At 55.3% G+C, this 19689-nt stretch overlaps 1 protein-coding gene across 1 annotated transcript; it reads left to right on the top strand.

Moving 5' to 3' along the window:
- Positions 1–3523: 3523 nt before the first annotated feature.
- On the top strand, positions 3524–19395 carry Edn3 (endothelin 3). The gene is made up of 4 exons (XM_048349424.1): positions 3524–3687; positions 4242–4545; positions 18132–18308; positions 19314–19395. The coding sequence occupies exons 1-4, from the start codon at positions 3636–3638 to the stop codon at positions 19393–19395; spliced, it is 615 nt and encodes a 204-aa protein (XP_048205381.1). The 5' UTR covers positions 3524–3635.
- Positions 19396–19689: the final 294 nt, after the last annotated feature.

The raw sequence follows: 19689 nt of genomic DNA on the forward strand, positions 1-19689 counted from the left end.
AGTAAACACCAGGGCCAAGCTTAGTTGAGGTTCAGAACTGTCCTGATCTTCTCCTGATGGCAGAGGAGGCAAAGGAAGATCAAGGGGGTGCTGGCCGACTTTAGAGGGGCAGAAAGACCATTTACGTGGTGCCCTCTGCAAAAGAGAGACGTGGTCACCGTCCCCTTGCGTGACCTTTTGTTGGAGATTACGCGAATAATCTCCAACAGATGGAGACGCAACGGCTCCTCCGCTAGACACAGAAGAAAACTGAAACAAGAATAAATGCAGGGTATGAGTTCAAGAGGCAGCCAGGCCTAATGGTTATGGACCTTGTCCTGGGAATGAGATAGAATGGAGTTGAAGTCTGGACTCCTTAATCACTACACGGTGGTTGACAGATTGCTTGAATTTTCTTGAGCCACACAGGGATTTAAACTTTCAGCTCCAGCTTGACACTGGGTCCATGAATTGTTACGTGCCCTTTGCCCCTAAGCATGGATCCCAAGAGCATGCGGAGTAGCCCAACCAGTACTTTTCAGGTTGAATTTGTCAGAATCCCAAAGAATTTTAAACAAACAGAAATTATGAGCTACTAGAAATCAACCATGGCTGCTGTGGGTTTCAGGCCTAGCTAGACCTAGCTCAGGGCTACATCTGGGTCCCAATCCAGTCTTTCCATCTCCTGTTTTCTCCCTCCCAGGCCCATTCCCAGGCAAGGTAAGGTGTGGCAAGATGGCTATCCATAGCTGCGGGCAGGTTCTGCTTCTTTTGAACAGTCTCATTGACTAGAGAAGTCCCAAGGCTGCCTCTGGTGCATCTGGCTTTGAACCCACCACTACAGCCAATCAGTCAGCATATCTCTTGTGCACGGAGGCATCAGGTCCCACCAGAGCCACACAGAAAATGGTAGGGGTTCCTCAAAGAAGAACCACAGGACGAAACCATAAGGCAGGCATGGTTACTTGGTAAGCAGAAAGAACCCATACGGACTACTTCGGCCTTCCAAGTGATGGCTAAAATCAGCGTCAAGTGAATGACAAGACAGTCACCCAGGTGGAGAAGGGAGCTGCCAGGCAGCCAACCCATGTGTTATTTTCCCTCCAGCCCTCCCTCCCGCCCCCCGCCCGCCCTGGGTCAAAACACAAGAGAAGTGGGAAGCCCTCTGACTTCTCAGGGCAGAGCCAGCTATGCGGAGAGCGATGTCTCCTTAGTGTCCATTGAGCTCGTGCCCAGGACTGTCCTCAGAGTGCTGACTCAGTCATTGATGTTACTGAAGCCCCTCTAAGCCACCAATCCTCCAGAATCTACTGTGTGTGCTTTACTAATCCCTGCAGCTTCTGAAGGTTATTTTCAAGAATGATGTGCCCTCCCCTTCCAGAAGCTTCTCACTGGGTGATGGTCATTGTCATCCAGCTTAGGGACATGGCAATCAAAATGGTCCCTTCCCCTTCCTTTCCCTTTCCCCCCTCCTTGTCGTCTGGTTTTATGCTCTCTGCTCTTCAAATGCGAGCTTCCCAGGACTGGGTCATGGGCAAACAGGCTGTGATTTCTGCCAAGTGTCCAAACCAACTTTACAATGGATTACTTCATATTTTAATTCTGTGTTTTTACACATAAGTAAATTAACTTAGAAAGGAATTTTTTTTTATCACTAACACACGAGGGAAACCGGCATTACTTGCCATCAATTAAAGATAAATATAAAATTAAGAGTAGTGGTAGCCATGTTATAAAACCATTCAGCTGGAGTCCAGGCCTGCCCGGGGCTCAGCGAAGGGTCAGCCCCTCCCCCGCCCCCTGGTACAAGAGGCAGGTGATGCCCAATGCCCTCCTGACACAGTTGGAAGGACCAACAAAGAGTCAAGAGGGGGAGGCGTTTCTTCCCTGTGAGTCAGTCGTGGATGCCACTGTGGGCACTTCCCGTAACCAGGGTGCCCACCTCATGGTCAGCCAAGGGACCGCGTCCTCTGAAGCTCTTGCTTCTGCATGGCTAGCATGCCCTATCTTAGAGGAGGGAGACCAAGGGCAGGGGTGGCTGCAGCTGGCAGGCAGCTCCTCTTCCACAGGTGATGGCAGGCTCCTTGGGTGTCTCGGGACTCCGTGGCAGCAGAAACAAGTGGCCACGGGCTCCCACCCATGTCTGCATGTGTCTGGGAACTGTAGTCTGCCCTTCTCTTTTCCAGCTCTTAAGTGTATTTTCTCTTTCTCCAGCCATTCCTCAAGGTAAAGATTGTTTTGTAGAAGAACAATGTAATTCCAAGGAAAGAGGTGACTGTAAGTCTGGGTGTGTCCCTCCCCTAGCCACTGGGGGATACCCTGTCCAAGTGAGCATCCCCCGCCCCCCACGGAACCCTCCGGCACCTGGAATGTGACTCCAGCGCTCAGCGTCTCTGCTCTCATCTGTTGGCATTCTGGAAGTCTGGGAGAGTGCACTATCTCCTTTGCTCCAGTCTCAGTGGCTGACATTGCTGTTGGTCACCAGGCCTCAGTTTCCCTCCAGGTGCGTTTCTCCACGTGGTCTCTCAGTTGGAGTGCATTGAGCTTCCTCCTGTCATGGTGGCTTTGAGTGAGCGAATGTGCAGAGCGGAAGTTGTAGCACCTTTGATCACTCATCTAGGAAGATGGTGTGACAGGGGGTCAGGGAGGGTCTTGAACCCCAAGGTCTATGAGTGGGGGGGGGTCAAGGTTTTACAGATGCTTTCCATCTGTTGTGGGTGCCCTGGGAAGTGAAGAGAGACCCAGGCCTCCCAGAAGTGTTTCTGGGATGGAGTCAGTGGGTCTCCCCTGAGGGGTGTGGGAGGCTAGGAAGGAGGGGCCTCCTTGGGGGGGGGGGAAGCCTTTCCACCTTACAGCTGTGGAAAGAGGAGACCCCACCTGCCAGGGCTGTGAAGACACCCCAAGACCGCTAACTCTTGGGGAATGTTTGTAACTTTGCCCCCGACCACTTCCCCACCTATCAGCCCATGAGTCACGGGTGTAAAGTCCACGGAGCCCTGGCACCGCAGCCCCTGCACCAGGGGAGGGTGGCATTCGGTGAGCCCAGACGGCTTGCTTTCCTTTCCAACTTGGGCTGCAAGTCTCGCGGGCTGCTCTTGGGGAAGGGGCTGCTATTTTGGGACGGAGGAGGTCGGGCACAGCAAGCCCTGCGAGTCTGCGGAGTTACCCCGCGGATCACAGCCTTGTGCAGCTGTCAAGGCCCCCCCACCCTTCCCCACCCCACCCACCGGGCCTCGCGGCCTCCCCCCCCCCCAACTTTGGGTGAGCCTGGCCTGGGGCTGCGGCGGCCGGCGGCGGGCTGGGCTTGGGGCCGGCTCCCCGCCCCCGCGCCTCCCCGGCGACCCCCGGTGCGCCCCAGGTTCAAAGGCCCCGCGCGCCGCAGCGCCGCTCCAGCCCCGCCGGGAGGGAGGCGGGGAGGCGAAGGGGGTGGTGCAGGAGCCAGAAAAGCCCCGGCCGCCGCCGCCAGCCCCGCTCGGGGATGGGCAGAGCGCTCTCCAAGTTCGTGACCACAGCCACCGACCGTGCTTAGCGGCCGGAACCGGGACGCAGCCGGTGCGCCGCCGGACTTGCCAGCTGGGCCCGAACCCAGTGCCTTTACGCAGCCACGAAGGGCCGTGCTCCTCCCGGCCCGGGCCTCCAGCGCCTGATCGGGGTTCATGGAGCCAGGGCTGTGGCTCCTTTTCGGGCTCACAGTGACCTCCGCCGCAGGTAAGCGGGTGGGTGGCGCGCACCTCGCGGGGCGCGGGCGGGCGGGCGAGCGAGCGCACACAAAAGGAGCCCGGGGCGAGGGGTCTGCGAGCTAGCCTAGCGCAGGGGGGGGGGGGGGGGGCGGGGACGGGCTGGTAGAACTGCAAGGCCAGGGCTGCACCCCACGGACCTGGGGGTTGCAGCCTCTAACCACTTGGTCAGTTTTCCACGAAGTTGGGAACTTTGCAGAAACTTTGCAAGCTGCTTGTTCCGAGGCTGCAGGGAAAGCTTGATGCGTGCAAGGTTTCCTCCATCCAGGGCAAAATCGTTTTCAGACTTTGCAGAGAGTGCAAACCGCTTGCAAGCTTTGCACCCAGCATGCACATCACTTACAAACTTTTCACAGCTTTGCAAACTTCTTGGGACCGAGTTTGCAACGAATGTGTACTGTGCATTCATTGTGTTGCTCCTGCCCAGGGTTTGACCGGATGCCCCCCCTGCCCCCCCCCCAGCTGGCCTCTGCCCCTGCAGCTCAGAAGGGTCCCTCACCGCGCCCCTCACTCTGTCTCCTGCAGGAATCGTGCCGTGCTCCCAGGCTGGGGGTGCCGGCAGGCCCGGCGTGCCCCGGGCCCCTCTTGCAGCCCGATCGGAGTGGAACTGCAAAGAGACTGTGGCTGGCCCCAGCAAGAAGACCGCGTCCCCCCCGGCAGTGCAGGGTCCACCCAGTGGGCAGGAGCAGGGACCAGGCCATTCTGGGGAGCCGGCAGCCAGCGGGGGCCCCGCACGCCCCCGTGCTCGGCGCTGCACGTGCTTCACTTACAAGGACAAGGAGTGCGTCTACTATTGCCACCTGGACATCATCTGGATCAACACTCCTGAGTGAGTTGGCGCGGGGGGGGGGGGGGTGAGGGAGGAGAAAGGCAACGGCCCTGGCACGACTCGTGGGTTCTACGGGGCCTCCTTCTGGCCTTCGCCCAGTCTGCATGCCCTCTGAGAGCCTGGCCCAGGAGAAACTCCATCTAGAGTTAGGAATCCAGCGAGCGGGGGCTCTGTCGGAGGGGAAGTAATCCGGCCAGGGGATTAGACACCTGAGAAGTCTCTGGGAGCCTCCTTTCCAAGACTCTGCTGCCCCAGGGGGCTAAGTGGGCCCATCCAGCTCCTGACCCTCTGAGACCCCAAGCAGTCTAACATTCCTTGAAAGCAGCCTGCTCCCTGGGGAGGGGACACGGGGCTCACAGACTGATAGCCCGGTCCAGGCTAGCGCCAGGGGCTCCTCGTCCCCTGCCTTCCCAGGGCTGAGGCGGGGGGATGCCCCCTTGCCCAGCCCCAGCGGTTCGCGCACTGGCTCCTGGCACAGCACAGAGGGCTGCTCCTCCTCGTCCTTACGAGCTCTTACCCAGGACCTGGCGCCGCGTGCCGGTGGGGTCTTGAGCTAGCCTGCCGCGGGCCGTGGGGCGCGCTCTCCATCTCGGTCTCAGGAGGCCTTTCTGCAGAGACGCACCTTGCAAACACTCTAGAGGACCCGGCCTTGCTCTGGCCACCCCCTGGTTTGCTCTCCGAATCTCCGGAACCTAGGGTTGAACAGGACGCTGCCGGGGTGCGCTCCCTGGTACCGTTCAGACCTTGGGAGCTGCTGGCCCACTTCTCATTAGAGCTTCCTGGCTGGGAACTTGGACATAGTTTTGAGTACAAATTCTTGGCCCGGAAAGGCAACTTTGCCACTGTGATTGGAGGCATCTGGGTTCTTCCCTCGTGATTTCATTTATAACCTCAGAGACCCTCGGGGGGTCAGGTGTCTTTCTTAGCCAGATAGCTCAAGAAGGAAGTACACGGGAGGGTAAGCCAGAGGAACCCAAGGTGACCAAAGCTCTACCCACATCCAGGTGGGTCCTTAAGCCTCGTCTCCATGCCAGTGTGGCTGATAGGCCCGGCATCCTGGCGGGCCACCTGGTCACTTGTACGCATTTAGCACTGAGATGGACCCTGGGCTCGGTTTAATGGGCCACCACTGCCATCCTTAATCACTTTTGAACCAAGGTGACATGCTGGTCCTTTATCCTGGGCTGTCGCAGATTCTCTTCCTGATCCTGATGGCGGGATTTGTGCGTCCGGCTGCCTCCGATGAGCTCCCGTCGTCACTGGCGGATGACAAAAGCTATGGCTTTGGGGCTGTCATGGATCACTTCCTATTCTGGGAGTCGTGGCCATCTTTTCCTATAGGCTCCATCACCCTGACGCTTGTCTTCTGGGATTCTTATCCTCCTGCCTGTGTGACCTCACCAAATTAGCGCCACTGAACAGAGCGCCCCAGCAATGGGACAGAGCCCTGATCTTAGCGAGCATCCCATGCTATGAGTCCAGAAGGAGAAAGAAGCAAGTCTGCCCTGTGGGGGGCAGGGGCCCTACGGGAGGGGGCATATGGAGGCCCCTCCCGCCCTTCACCTGTCCTCCAAGCTACCCAGCACCCGATGGGGAGGACCTGGATGGGGAGGAAGCGGTTGCTTGGGACGTGTCTGAGAAGAAGCACTGATTCTGCCTCAGAATTTTGACTTATCTTGCGTGGCCTAAAACCAAGCTGGGATCTTTGTGACTTTTCCCAGGATAGTTAACATGATCACTTTCACTCAGAATTTGACTTACCACTTTCCCCTTTGCCCTTACTCTGTTTTGCTCTAAACAGTGGGGAAGAAGGGTAAATCCAGTGTCTGTAATGAAAGTGACAGCCACCAGACCAGAGCACTTTGAAAGACCAAGAAAATAAATATTGTAAGGAAGATTTTCCTGTACGGCCTTTCTACCTTCCCCCAGCCATTGCCGATGCCTTCTTTTCCTTCCTCATTTAGATAGGTACACTTGCTCCCTTTAAAATGTCTGGAACAAAAAAGTGGGGACAGGGGGAATGTAGTGACAGGGACCATGAGACTCGAGCAAAAGAGGAGAATCAGAAGAAATACTGCAGGGAGGGAAAGGTCACCCATGGTGCGTGACACTTTCAGAAGGGCTGGACCCCTTCTGTCTCAGCGCTGCTCGCATTGTCCTCCATCCCTCCTAATCTCACTAAGTGCCACGACTTCTTCTCCAGGATGTGGCCTTCTCCTGGTTCCTTCTGCTCAGGAGCCCGATGGTGAACTTTGGATGTTTCCTTGAACCTGTGTGGTTCAATCGAGATCAGCCTTCCCACAATCTGACCTAATCTTTGAAGCACATTTGTGAGAGCCTTCAGAGGCCCAAGCTGAGACTGGGGCGGCTTGGGCTACGTCTCCCCAGCTCAGGAATAACGCGGGAGACTCAGCCTGCGTCCGTGGGGAAAGGTGGCTGTCTAGGCCAGCCTTGAGACAGGAGAGCCGAGGTTCTCCCCTTCTCTCGTTTCCTTCCTCAGGCTGAGCTTAGGCAGCCCGGTCTGGCAGTACCCAGAAGGTAGTGGCTTCTTCACAAGTCCTGCTTGACTTTCGATTAAATCCTATACCTGCCTCTTCCCCTGCCTCGTGGCTGGAGCAGCTCTGGTCTATAGGCGCCCTGCCTCCCACGGGGTCTCTGCATGTAGGGTGTGTGGGCAGGGCCCCCCTCCCAGAGCCTGCACCTCCCTGCTGCTCTTGGTGTGGGAATGTATATTTTCCTGGGGTTCATCACCCCTAATCATTTCATCATATCTCCCCAAAGATCATGGTCCCCGAGAGGAAGCAGATTTTCCCTCTGGCAACGGCTCTTCATGGCCTTGTAGAGGGGTCTGAGACCACAGGTAATGAAGGGGACAGCGACACTTTCATGAGACGGGAACCCCTCAGCCTCGTGAGGAACGCTTCAGACGCCACAACCCCCAGATAACCCCACGGTCTGCCAACAAAACCCCCAACAAAATCCAAACTAGGGCAAGCGCAACCCATTTGATTGCCATGGAAAGTTTGCCAGGGATAAGGTACGAAGAGGAGAGGTGGCAGAGACACGTACTGTGCACTTGGCCGGCCACCCCTTGATCTCTGCTTGGAAAACGCAAGTGTGAAATGCGGGCCGTGTGCTGGTTAGGGCTCTCCAGAGACATGGGGCGGGCACGGTGGGCCCGCGTATCTACAAGGCAGACAGGGCTGGTCTCCTGGAAGATGGCGGCTGCTGAGCCTCGGGTCTGCAGACAGGAGGCCGGGCTGATGCTGGTGGCACAGACGTAAGCCCAAAGGCAGCCCAGAGGAGGCAGCTCCTGCTCCCTTCCTTCCCTCCCTGCTCCTTCTCCTCCTCCCCCCGTCCTCCTCCTCTTCTTTTTCTTCCTCCTCCTCCTTCCCTCCTCCTTCCTGGCACCATCTCCTAGCTAAGTCGGTACATCAGATTGACCATCACTGCGATGTCGGTTCTAGCCACGTCCCGGCATGGCCTGGCTCCCGAGGAATTCTGGGTCGGTCCAGTAGTGACTGGGCTTCAGAGCCCCCAGCCACGCGGGCTGTGGCCCTCCCCGCCCTGCGGTTGCGGGACCCTGCCATCTGTTCATTCCGACACGGACGGACAAGCAAAGCACTGCGAGACTGCGCTGGTGACCATGTTTTCCAAACAAAAATCCCAGCCACATGGCGGACAAATAGGAATGTATTTATGGAAAGAGCAGGGCAGGGTTTTGGAAATGCGAGTGTGGCGGAAAGTCTGGTATCTGCCGTCTGCACCGGCTGGGAGTCCTGGCCGTAATGGGGAGGTGGGAGCCGCCCTCAGATCCCCGCCTCCCCTCCCTAAGGTGCTGGCCTCCGGCTCCCCCTGAGCTCCGAAGGACTGACCAGCATCCTGCCGGGGCATGTCCAGTCTGCTGCCAGACTGGGCCGGGCATGTCCCGCTTACTTCATCCCACAAGAATGACATTTGTTTTATGTTCTTTTCCTCCCCCAAAGAAGTAAAGAGTCAAATCATCATCATCATTGTAATTAACAAAACGTTTGAACTGGCATTCTAATGTATTCTACCACAAACAGACCACATCTCCGCAAAGGCTGCCCTCGCCGCTTGTGTTCGTAAGAAAGGGTTTTAACACATTTCCAAGTTCCAGAATATCCTGGGGGTGGATCTGGACCCCCGGCCTTTTGCAGACTGGAAAGAGCTGGGTGCCCCCCAGAGGGCTGGAGGGACCCCTGTAAAAGTCTCCTTGTCTGTGAGCCAGCCCTGAGCAGGGGCAGCGGTGGAAACATGGCGCTCCGAGGCAGAAGGACAATGGTGTCGTGCCCCTTCTGGTTGGGGGAGAGTTTCCTGAATGACCCGACCTCAGTGGCGGTGGGCACACATTAGTCATCCCATGTCAGTCAGTCACTGAGATTCGGTGGGGTGCCGTGTCCCGGTGGCTCTGGGACTAGAGGTGGAGGAAAGACCCGGTCCCCCATCCCAATGCCCTTCTTTGGGATGCGGATTCATTGTGTAATCCTATGGCCTAACACAGGTGGCCTTCGCACGGTGACTTGATAGACATGAGTGAGTACAGGAGCCAGAGCCCACCTCTCTGGTCCACCTCTTGTCCTAGATTTTTGTTCTGGAAATATACTGTGGACTGGCAGGGGAGTGTGAGGCTCCCTGTTAGCCTTTGCGAGCCACAAGGGCCCCCGGTGAGGACTGCAGGCCCGGCACACTGGAGGCCTGAGCAGCTGAGACCCATACTCGAGGACACTCTGAGGCCCCTGCTCCATGCTGGGGCAGGACTTGGCTTTATGGGGCTGTTGCACTATACAGGGTTATTCTTTGGGCTGATGCCCTGCTCTGTCTTCTGGCTACCTGGAGCTGTTGCTAAGACTGGGCAGGGCCAGAACTAGGTCTGTTTGAATCCAATGCCTCATGGGTCCTGCTTCACACGAATGTTCACTTTGAGGGATGAGACAGGTCATCCAGGGTCCCTTGGTTCCCATCTTCTCCTCGAGGGGAGCAGTCCTGCCTGTCACGGGGAGGAGCTCAAGCCAGGGCTCACATCATTTTTGCTGGGATTCGGAATCTTCTCCGAGGACGCGTGTCCTCTGTGAGACTAGGTCTGTCTGTGTGGGGGGCGTTGCTGGAGCTGGAGGAGTGAAGGTGTTTGGAAGATGGTGTAGGAGAGCGCATGAGCAATGGTCACTTTGCATCTGGTCAACACTCAAGGTCTTGACCATGTGGCCATCATGGGCCAGGACAACCTTGCAGAAACCGCTCCCAGCCAGAGATGCCTTCCTGCCCATTTGGTGCATTTAGGGGCACTCGTGACTACAACATTCTTTCTCTAGGGCTGCTGAAGTTGGCCTTCTAGGGACTTGCAACTCTCGTTTCCCTCAACCACCCACAGTAATCCTGGGCAAGCCCGCGCTCTCTGTCCTAGAGGCCTCCAGCGATTCCAGAGCCGAGGTGCAGGTGCACAGCCATTAGCATTCCATTAGCATCAAGTTCCCAGCCTCTGGGAAAGGCCACCTGGCTGTCTCTGCTGCTGATAAGCGCCTTGATAGACTGGGGTGGCCAAAGGTGGCTGCAGGTGGGGTGGGTTTAGCCCTGCCCTTTGTGCCCTTCCTCTGAGGTTTCCTATCGCTTCCTTTGAGCTCGGTAAATATAACAGGAAGGTCCGGGGACAGGAGCAAGGTGTCCCCTAAGTCCCCTGGCCCAGCTCCCTCCACAAAACAGGACGTTGTCCATCGAGGATGGGTGGAGTCATCAGTCAAACTCCTGGAGGAGAATTTTGGAAGGAAGGGGAGCCCAGTGCCTGCTTCCACGGGGGCGGGGGGTAGAGGGGGGGCAGACTGTGTGCCCAGGGTTTGCAGCTGAGGACTCAGGGCGCCTAGGACCTCGTTTCCCATCTCAGGGCCCAGCGTTACTGGGGTCCTGAGATGGGGGCCAGAGCCTGGGAGTCGGCGGAAGAGACTCAGGAAAGGCCATGGGGGTGGGTTTCGGAGGAATGGCTGCCTTGGGCAGGACATGGAGAAGAGGATGGTGCTGTATGACAGCCATGCTGAACTCCAAGTTCTGACCCACCTCGGTTTTCCTTCACCCGTGAGTCAGTGTTTCCAGTCACCATTTCCATCTCCTGCTTGGAAACCCAGCACACCGTGCATGTTGGTTCTGCCTGGGATTCGCAGGGTTCTCAGAACATTCGACAGCAAGCTGCTTCCCAATGTGAGAGCCTTGGGGCTCACTTTCAGAATTTGTTGGCAAGGTTGACCCCGCAAGCTGACCTTTCTCATGGGTTCCCAGGGAATGGAAACCCCGAAAGCTGCTCTAAGGATGTGAGCTGTCTAGGGGCAAAGACAGGCTTGGCTGGAATGCAACTGACCCTGGCCGAGGCTCCAAAGCAGTTTCGTTTGAATCAAGAACACTTGGTAGGAAGAGGTTGTGACCCAGCGTGACTCTGAGGAAGCATTTGGATTTCTGCTAGATGAAAGGGATGTTGCAGCTAGGAACTTGGCCTTCAATCTGAAAGCAGATGAACGTCCCCAACATCTCTGGTGTGGTTTATCCCGGCAAGAATTTAAAACAAAAGAAGCTGGGAGGCAAACAATACTTTCCTTAAGAAGGCTCCATGGTGGTAGCTGGAATCAGCCTGCTTCAGAATTCCAACCCTCCCTCCCTCCCTCCCTCCCTCCCTCCCTCCACCAGTGGGGAGTTTGTAAAGGGCCCCAGTTCACACTCAAGGAGATTCTGTGTAGCCACCGCCCAGCTTCGGAGCAGTTCTGTGAGAAAATGTTCCGTTCTTTACTTCGTGTTTCAGCAGACAATGGAGAGTTCCTGAAGATGAGAAATATACCCATGCGCAGGAAGGGGCGCGCACATTGTACACACCCGTGCACAGACACAGGCACACCCAAGTGTGAGTGTACACAGACCCCTCCCCTGTTTGAGAGAGCTATCATTTCTTCTCGGAGGGAAAAGAAGTCTGGAGAGTGACTGAGGGCAGTGGTAGGAGTCACAGGGCGGGCAAAGCAGAGGTGCTTTTTTTTGGGGGGGGGGCATTCAGAATCCTGGCCCACCCACCAGGTCTCCCTAGAGCCACTCAACAGGACTGTGCATCTGCCTGTGTTCTCCTCTGCCCTGGCCTGGATTCTTAGAGCCAAGAGCTTTCTCACAACTTGGCAATGCTCAACCTGCCTTCTTTTATGGCCTGCTCAGGCCGACTTAGCAGGAGACCCTAATAAACGGGAACTCTGGAACACAGCAAGACAGGGATGTGCATCTAGCCCAGCAACTTAAAAACCAGAAACAGATTCTTCTCCTGAGTCAGGAAGAAAGGCCCAGGCCTCGGGAGAGGGTTGGCCTAGTACAACACAGTACAAATGGCTGACGGGGACAGAGTCACCCACAGCCTGAAGAGTGTCCAATAGCTTTGCTGAAAGTCAGAGCAACTCATTGAGAAAGGAGAGGGATGCCCATCTTTTCTGGCTTTTATAAATAGGATTGTGTTTTCTTTTTGAGGATGTGTGTCAGTGCTGGGGCTTGAACTCAGGGCTTGCGTACTCCCGCTGACCTTCCTCTGCTCAAGGCTGGCACTCTACCACTTGAGTTATAGATTCATTTTTGGCTTTTTGGTGATTAATTGAAGATAAGAGTCGTGTGGACTTTCCTTCACAGGTTGGCTTTGAACCCCAGTCCTCTGATCTCAGCCTCCTGAGTAGCTAGGATTACAGTCATGAGCCACCAGCACCTGGCTTATCAATATGATTTCTGCAGGATTCTTGTAGGGCGAGAATACAGGCTGTGTAGAGGTTTGGGGGGGGGGGGACACTGGGCTGGAAAAGTAAAGACATTGCAATTCGATATTTGTGGACAACCCAAATGGGTGCAAAAATTCAATTGACAAAATATCCACCTTTCTACTAAGGCAGGATCTGACCTTGAGCTGGCCTGTCTTGCCTCTCCCCTCATCCTAGCTGGGGCTTACTTGTGGAGGGTGAGCAGGAAGTAGCTCTGTTAAAGACCTCAATACTTTTAGTTTGAGGTAGGTGAGTGAGACATTTGTTGGAGCTGCCAAGAGAGCATTGCACAAACCATTATACCAGAAAATGAATATCTTGTTATCACTGCAAGGGCACGCACAAGTCAGTTGTTGTTGCTAAGGAACTTTTCTATACCAAACATGGAATCCTTGAGAATTAGCCAGGCTGGCTTCTCTTGCTTTCTGTGCGTTATTTAAAAATATGCGTGGAAAATATAAGTATTAACAAAGCAATCCTTCCATGGATACCCCATCCCTAGGAGAATATCTGCTCCCTTGATGCCCGCTCTGTCTCCACGTCACGCAGCTATTTTGAGTCCCATCTGTCTGCAGCTTTGCATAAAGTTCTAATGAAGCCAGGCCAGACAGATGTAGGTCCTCATGCCTCCATTCAACCTGGAATTCGCCAGGGGTGCGAGGGCCTGGGGAGAGAAACTGTAGCCCTGCTTCATTTGATACCTTGTGGTTGCACGGAGCAACCATAGATGGCTCCGTTCTCGACCCCTGGGAGGAGTTGACTTCAATAACTCTGGGGGAGGGGGGCTGTTACTTGAAAAACCCCATAGCTCACAAGAACAGGCCTTTTTCCTATCTTTCTCCTTCCTTGGACCTCTGTGTGAGGGGAGGACTAGCTGAGCTGGGGTTATTTTAAAGCTCAGCCTCAGGGCTGTCGGCCACAGGACACTGCAAACTGCCTGGGAGAAAGCCTTCCCCCTGTGGTGTGAGAGGGGCGGAGGACCCAGGCCCAGTACGGTTTGCCTGCTGGAGGGCAGGTGTCTAGGGCCTCCTCCTGGGATCGTGCTGCTCGAGGAGGCCCAGGTGGCGGATTGGGCCTCCGAAGACTCCAGGAGAAAATGGGAGCTGGGTGAGGCCTTGGAAGAACCCAGCCGGCCTTGCCATTCTCCAGCTTCAAAGGATGACCTCTACTGTGTCCCCAGAGCTCTGAAGGAGCAAGTTCCCAGGGTGGCCAGAGCTGGGGTCGCCCCGGAAGCCCTCCCACAGCATGGCCTGTCTGTCTACGAAGCCTAGGACGTCCATCACGGCGAGGCTGGAGTCTTACCAGTTATTCTCAAGATGCAGCTCCTCCCGTGCCAGTGAGCTGGACATGGCGCCAAGTGGAAGTCCACTCACTCACTCACTCAGCCAACCCGGAACGCACGCATCTGGGATATGTGCTGGGTAGTCGTTTCACAGATGGTCCTTGCTGACGTGCACTGGCGAGCATGACCAAGAAACTCGCAGTCAGGGACCCCAGCGCCTGTGCTACGGCCGAGCTCAGGGAAGCAGCCACGCCGGCAAGGCGACAGGGAAAGCGGCCCTTCACCTTGGGTCTGAAGGCTCAAGAGCACTGTTTCGGAACTCCTTGAGAGCCGCACAGCCAATCCCCAGCACAGAGCTCACTGTCCTCGAGATTCCCAGGTGCTCCGCGGCCGCAGGTCCTTTCCTAGGGCCTTGGGAGATGGTCTTTCCCGGGGCGGTGGGAAGCTAGAAATGGGGGATAGTCCTGTGAGATCGCCAGTAGAACAACATTGACTGAAGAAGGTAAACAATACCGATTTGCTAACCTGTGTATGAAATTAGAAAACGTTGTGTGTGGGGCCCTTTGTTTGTTTGCTCCCGCATCTACACATCCTAACACGGGCTGCATATTACCGAAGCACTGCTCAGCCGTCCAAAGGGAATTAGAGGTTGACACCTTTTCTGAAAATGTGGGATTTGGAAGGTAAGGCCTTGTTGCTTTTTCTAGGCTGGCCTTTGTCATCCTCCAGGCCTGTTCTTGCGATTCAGAAGACATCAGTTTCCTACTCAGGAACGTGGAAGTAGTTCATTCCTTTAGGAACAGGCAACACAGAACTTAAAACGGTGTTGTTTTAAAAAGTCATTTTGCTTATTTAAAAACTTCTTGTAGAGACAAATGAAGTGCTTTCAGTGGGGTGCTGCATATGAAGAATGAGTAGGAGAGACTTGGGAGCTTAATATTTAATAACATTTGTATATGACATTTGGGAAAACTTGACAAATAAGGAACACCGTGATAAATAAGACCCTGGCACCCCGATTGCCGATCACATAATGGATATTCTCAGGGCACAAATTGAGAGACGATTTATTACACAGCGCACCGCTTAGACATTGCAGATGCAGGCATGGTGGGGAACACGTGGTTTCTCATCTCTCCATCTGCTTCTCTTGCACGAGTCTCTAAGCAAACATCTATGTTCTAAGGAAACATCAATGGCTGGGCTCTGTGTTTTAAGAAAGCATGGTTCCACTGTTCAGTCTTCTTGTTCCCAATTCACAAAATGGGGACAAAGGGCAGAGACACAAATGCAATGCCCGTGCCCAAGGGGCAGGCAGTGGTGAATGACAGGCCTGCCCAAAGGATAGAGCATTGCCGTGCCTTGGAGACTTCTGGGTCCTTATTGCCCTTCCTAGCGCTTAGTCACACAACCCAAATGCAGGCCTGATCGATGGGACTTTTTTTTTCCCTTTCTGCCTCATGAAACTAACAACTCCCCAGACCAAGGAAATAATAACAGTAGCTAACTTTCATTCACTGCTAATCCTTTGCTAAATATTTCCCATGTAGCATCTCATTGTCCAAAAACACTGTTTTCAATCAGGAAAGGAGGGAATGGTGGTGACGGTGTAACTGCTTTACAAGGTAAGGACAGAATTGCCAGGCAATCTCTCTGCATCCTGCGTACCTGTACGTGCTGGGCTGACATTTCCCTTTACCTGAGTTCATACTCCAATAGTATATGAAGCTTTTTGAGGCACAGACACACGTGCGCCTTTCTGCATCCATATCACAGTTGAAACTATACCAGGAACAGAGCGGGTGCTTGACAGAAGTTAAGAGATTCTTTGTAATGATGTTTGGGGTTGTTGCGCGCCTTAGGGTGGGACGAATCCAGTCCTGTTAGACTACCATTACCCCAGAATTAGCTACCAGTTGCTTGTTTGATAGTTCTTGTCTACTCTGCCTTCTGCTATGACTGTGGCTGGTGCTAAAGAAGTACAAGACTTGGCTTCTCTTTCTTGAGGAGCTGGCATTCAACTCTCAGAAGAACTCTAAGAAGGAACATGACTTGCCCTGTGAGTTAGAGGGCCACCAAGGACCTTTTCTTGGCTCTGCATCTTTTGCTGCAAGGAATCTGTAGGTCTGAAAGTCAGATATTCATTCCCCTGACAAGTCCCACCTTCTCAGGGTTCCCAGTCACACTTCCCGGGTGGCATAGGCCCTGACCCTCCAGGTCAGAGAATGCCTTTCGGCTTGCAGGGTGACCAAGGGGTATCTTCCTGCAGAGTGGAAGGTGGATAGAGCTTGGAGCTGCAACCAGAGATGTCTCCCTGGGGGTAGGAGACGACGGTGCAGAAGGAAGACAAGGTGCCAGGTCTTCTTGCTCTTCTGTATTCCAAATGCCCGTGGAAGTTCTCCAATCCTAAATTCAAGGCTGGATTTCCAAAGCATTTTGAAGTCATATTTGTTCAAATTGGGGGCAAGAATTCTTGTTTAAGAGCTTGTTAAGTTCATCTAAAACTCTTTTGATTGTTAGATTTATGGAAGGAAAGTCTCCATTTGTACTCCTGTTCCAAACCCTGCATATGTTAGTCAGAGCAGGCCCTGCCAAAGGGGATCTGGCCATCTCTTGAGAGTCTTTCGGTTCCTGGGGAGGGGCTGCCTTCTTCGTAAACATCCTTGGAAATGGTGGTGATGTCTGCATGCAGATGGCTTTGTGCTGCACTTCTGGGGAAGTGCTAAACACGTCTATTAACAAACACCTCGGTGTCGTGTTTCCTAAAACACAGCGGATCATTTTTCTCCAGTTGAGTTGCTCTCCACCCGCAAGCCAATGCAAAATCAGCTGAGAGCAATTTCAAAATTGCAGGCCTCACCGCTGATAGAAAAATGGAAGCGTTGTTATTCCTTGTGTGTAATTTTCACCAAGAAACGGGGGACTGGATCTAATGTCAACACTTAGAGATTTAGCGTGGCCCTGTTACTGGAGAAACATACCTTTCGCCAAATCTGGACTCACAACAACGGTTGCATTGTCATGTTTGCCGTCCTGTCCGCATCGGCCGTTCCCGGGGAGAATGGGGCAGGAGGAAGGGTCCGGCGGCAGATGGGACCCTTCTTTCTTCTGCTGCGCAGCTGGGCCTGCCTCAGCAGGCGCGATCCACATCTGCTGCTTCTCAAGGCACTTGGGTGGGAAGAGTTGGGACAAGAGCAAGGGGAGAGAGTCGGGCCGGACACATTGTTCAGAGCCCGGCAGGGAGCGATGAGCTGCTCGGAGCAGCTGGTCACCGTGGGGTGGCCCGGCCTGATTTCCTCTCACCACCCCAAAAAAGGCTCCATGGAGTGTGTTTCTAAAGGAAAGAAATTCAATTTGGTTTTATTTTGAGCCTGCAGAGAGGATGGGAGGGCATCCTTTGAGCTGGGTAATTGGTGGTGCTCCATGGAGCTCATTGAAACCAAGGGGCCTCCGTCTCCGAGGACAAATGAGGAAACCGAGACTTACTGGAAAAGTGGCGCTGGCTACTTACAGTTCTCGGAGTTATTAATAATTTGTCCCCTAAGTCATGTTCTATTCTATTAGTGAAAGAAGCGTATGGCGTTAACTCTCCCCCCACCCCCCACCAGCATTGTCTTTCTTCTCCTTTGGAGAGCCCGGGCTTGAATGCGCATAGGCGTAGGAGCCATATTTTACCACTCATGGCTCTCCACGACACCCCGTCCCACGTGGGCCATAAACAGAAGTGGTCAACAGTTTCAGACTTTTTTTTTTGTTTCAAAATACAACTTTCCCAACAGCTGGGTCCTCAGCTGCCATGCCAAGACCATGCCACTCCCTCCCGGAGGGCTACAGCGCCCTTCTGGTGTGCGTGTCTTGGAGGAAACGGTGTCCAGAGGCCAGGGGGCCCGCCTGAGGCCCCAGTTGCCTTCATCGTGGTCTCGGGGTGGACAGCGAGGCCTGCTCGGTGCCCTCGAAAGAAGCTCCGCTCATGGCGACCCCAGGGGGGAGCACCTGCTGCGGGGTTGGCTAGCGGAGCCTCATGGATCCAGAAGTCTGAACGTGCAGGTGCTCAGGCCGCAGTGCTAGAGCCAGGGTGTGGCCGGGGCCGGCACGGCGTCAGCCTGGCTGCTCTTGTCAGGAGCTCGAGGCACGGAGGCCACGCCCCCGAGCAAGGCCTGCCACGTGTCCCTCATTCTTTCCCTCCCGCGGGGAGTGAGCCGGAGGCCCACACTGGGCTCCTGGTGGTAGCAGCCTGCCCGGAGGGAACCATCTTTTGGGTTTGATCTACAAAAGGCTGAAACCCTGACACAGGTTGGCCATCCCAGGGCAGGAGGGCGGCGTGCACTCGGGAGACCTGTCCTCCTCCCGGTGTGCCATCTTTCCAACCCCTCCCTCCACCCTCTCCTGCCTCCTAGGGGCTGTGGAGCTGTGGCTGCCCGGTTCACCCCATGTTTCCTGGCAGGTGGGGGTGGAGACGCTGAGCCCCACAATGGTCCGTGTCGGGAGGAGGCAGTACCCCCTGACTTCACTGTGCTTTGCAGGCAGACTGTGCCCTATGGACTCTCGAACTACAAGGGAAGCTTCCGGGGCAAGAGGTCCTCAGGGCCCATCCCGGGGAGCTCTCCGCCCTCCACGCAGACCCCCTCGCGCTGTGCTTGTGTTGAGAGAGATGACCAGGCCTGCCGACGCTTCTGCAAGCACCTCCTTGGTGTCAGCAGGTATGAATCCCATCTGGTCCTATTCGACCCCCAGGACCAGGTGCCAGCGGGCCCGGCGGGGCCAGGGGCTTCTCAAAGGTGGCTGCAGTGGGGCTCAACCAGGCTTTGCTACCCAGGAAGAGGAAGGCACCGAGCCCAGAGGCTGCTGATCTTTCGCTCTTGGGGGATGTGTGGCAGGACACCGCAGATGCCGGCTGCCTCCTGGGAGGGAGGCTTGCATGTCCGTGGCTGATTTCAGCAGCAGGGTGCACAGATATGAGGAAGCTGTCCATTTGGGAGACTGAAGACCCCACCAGCCTCCCCAGTGCACATGGTTTCGCTTCTTCACAAATGGCTCCTGGGTCCTTCCAGCCTTACCTCCCCCTTTCCAAGTGGGACACAGGGAGCCCCCGTGTACCTGGGTTTTCTGTGTGTGTGAGACCCTGTTTCCTGCTCCAGCCACCCAGGTAAAGCATGGCTCATCCTAGCAGGTGAGGAGGCAGCCCAGGTCTGCTACAGGCTGGCCCAGATACGGCCCCCTTCACGAGCCGGGTGTCCTGCTAGCGGTCCCTGTCTCCCTCCCTTGATTCTGTGCCAAGACTCAGCAACCCCGCTGTGTGGAGCATCGGCTTCCAGCCCCCCCCCCCCACCCCGTCCCCTGGGAGCTCGGGCTGGGGATGTGGCTCTCAGGTCCTACCTGACCCAGATGGGCCCCCGAGAGCACATCTGCAGCCACCGGGGCCCAGGGGCTGCTGACTGGAAAACCCAGTGTTAACTGCATTTCCTCTCCTCTTCCTGGGCTTTGAAACATCTTATGAGTAAGTGGAAAGTGTGTGCCGCACTTGATACACACCCACCCACCCACCAAGCCCCCAGCACTCGGAATCGGTGCCGAGCTGCAGTCCTGGGGGAACGTGCTAATGTGCTCGTTGGTGGGGAAAAGGAAGTCATAATTTGACACTGAAAAAAAAACAGCCACATTGAAATGCAGGCTGACTCATTAAAATCGGCTCTTTTCCCCCACAGTGACTCCAGGGGAGCAGAAAAGCCAGATAAAGAAGAGAAAGGGAAGGCCGGTGGGGCCCGAAGAGGCCTGCGTCCAAGGTGAATGCGTGGGTGCGTCCCTTCAGGGGGCGTGGGTGGTGTCTGGTCTCAGACAGTAGCCATGGGGACCCCAGAGCTTGAGGAGGGCTGCACTCAGACTCGACCGTGACCTGGGGGTCCACGGACTCTGGAGACAGAGCAAGCTGAAGCTAGGGACGGTCCCCATAGCTTCCACGGCCCCCCTGACCATGCTGGGTGTGTGTCTCCACCCCCCCCCACCCCCAGTGCATCTAGCTCTGGGCAGGAATGCCAAGCATAGAGCTCACAGAGCCCAACCAAGCCAGCAGACTCCACTTCT

The sequence above is a fragment of the Perognathus longimembris genome, chromosome 6, assembly GCF_023159225.1.
Source record: "Perognathus longimembris pacificus isolate PPM17 chromosome 6, ASM2315922v1, whole genome shotgun sequence".
Taxonomy (NCBI): domain Eukaryota; kingdom Metazoa; phylum Chordata; class Mammalia; order Rodentia; family Heteromyidae; genus Perognathus; species Perognathus longimembris.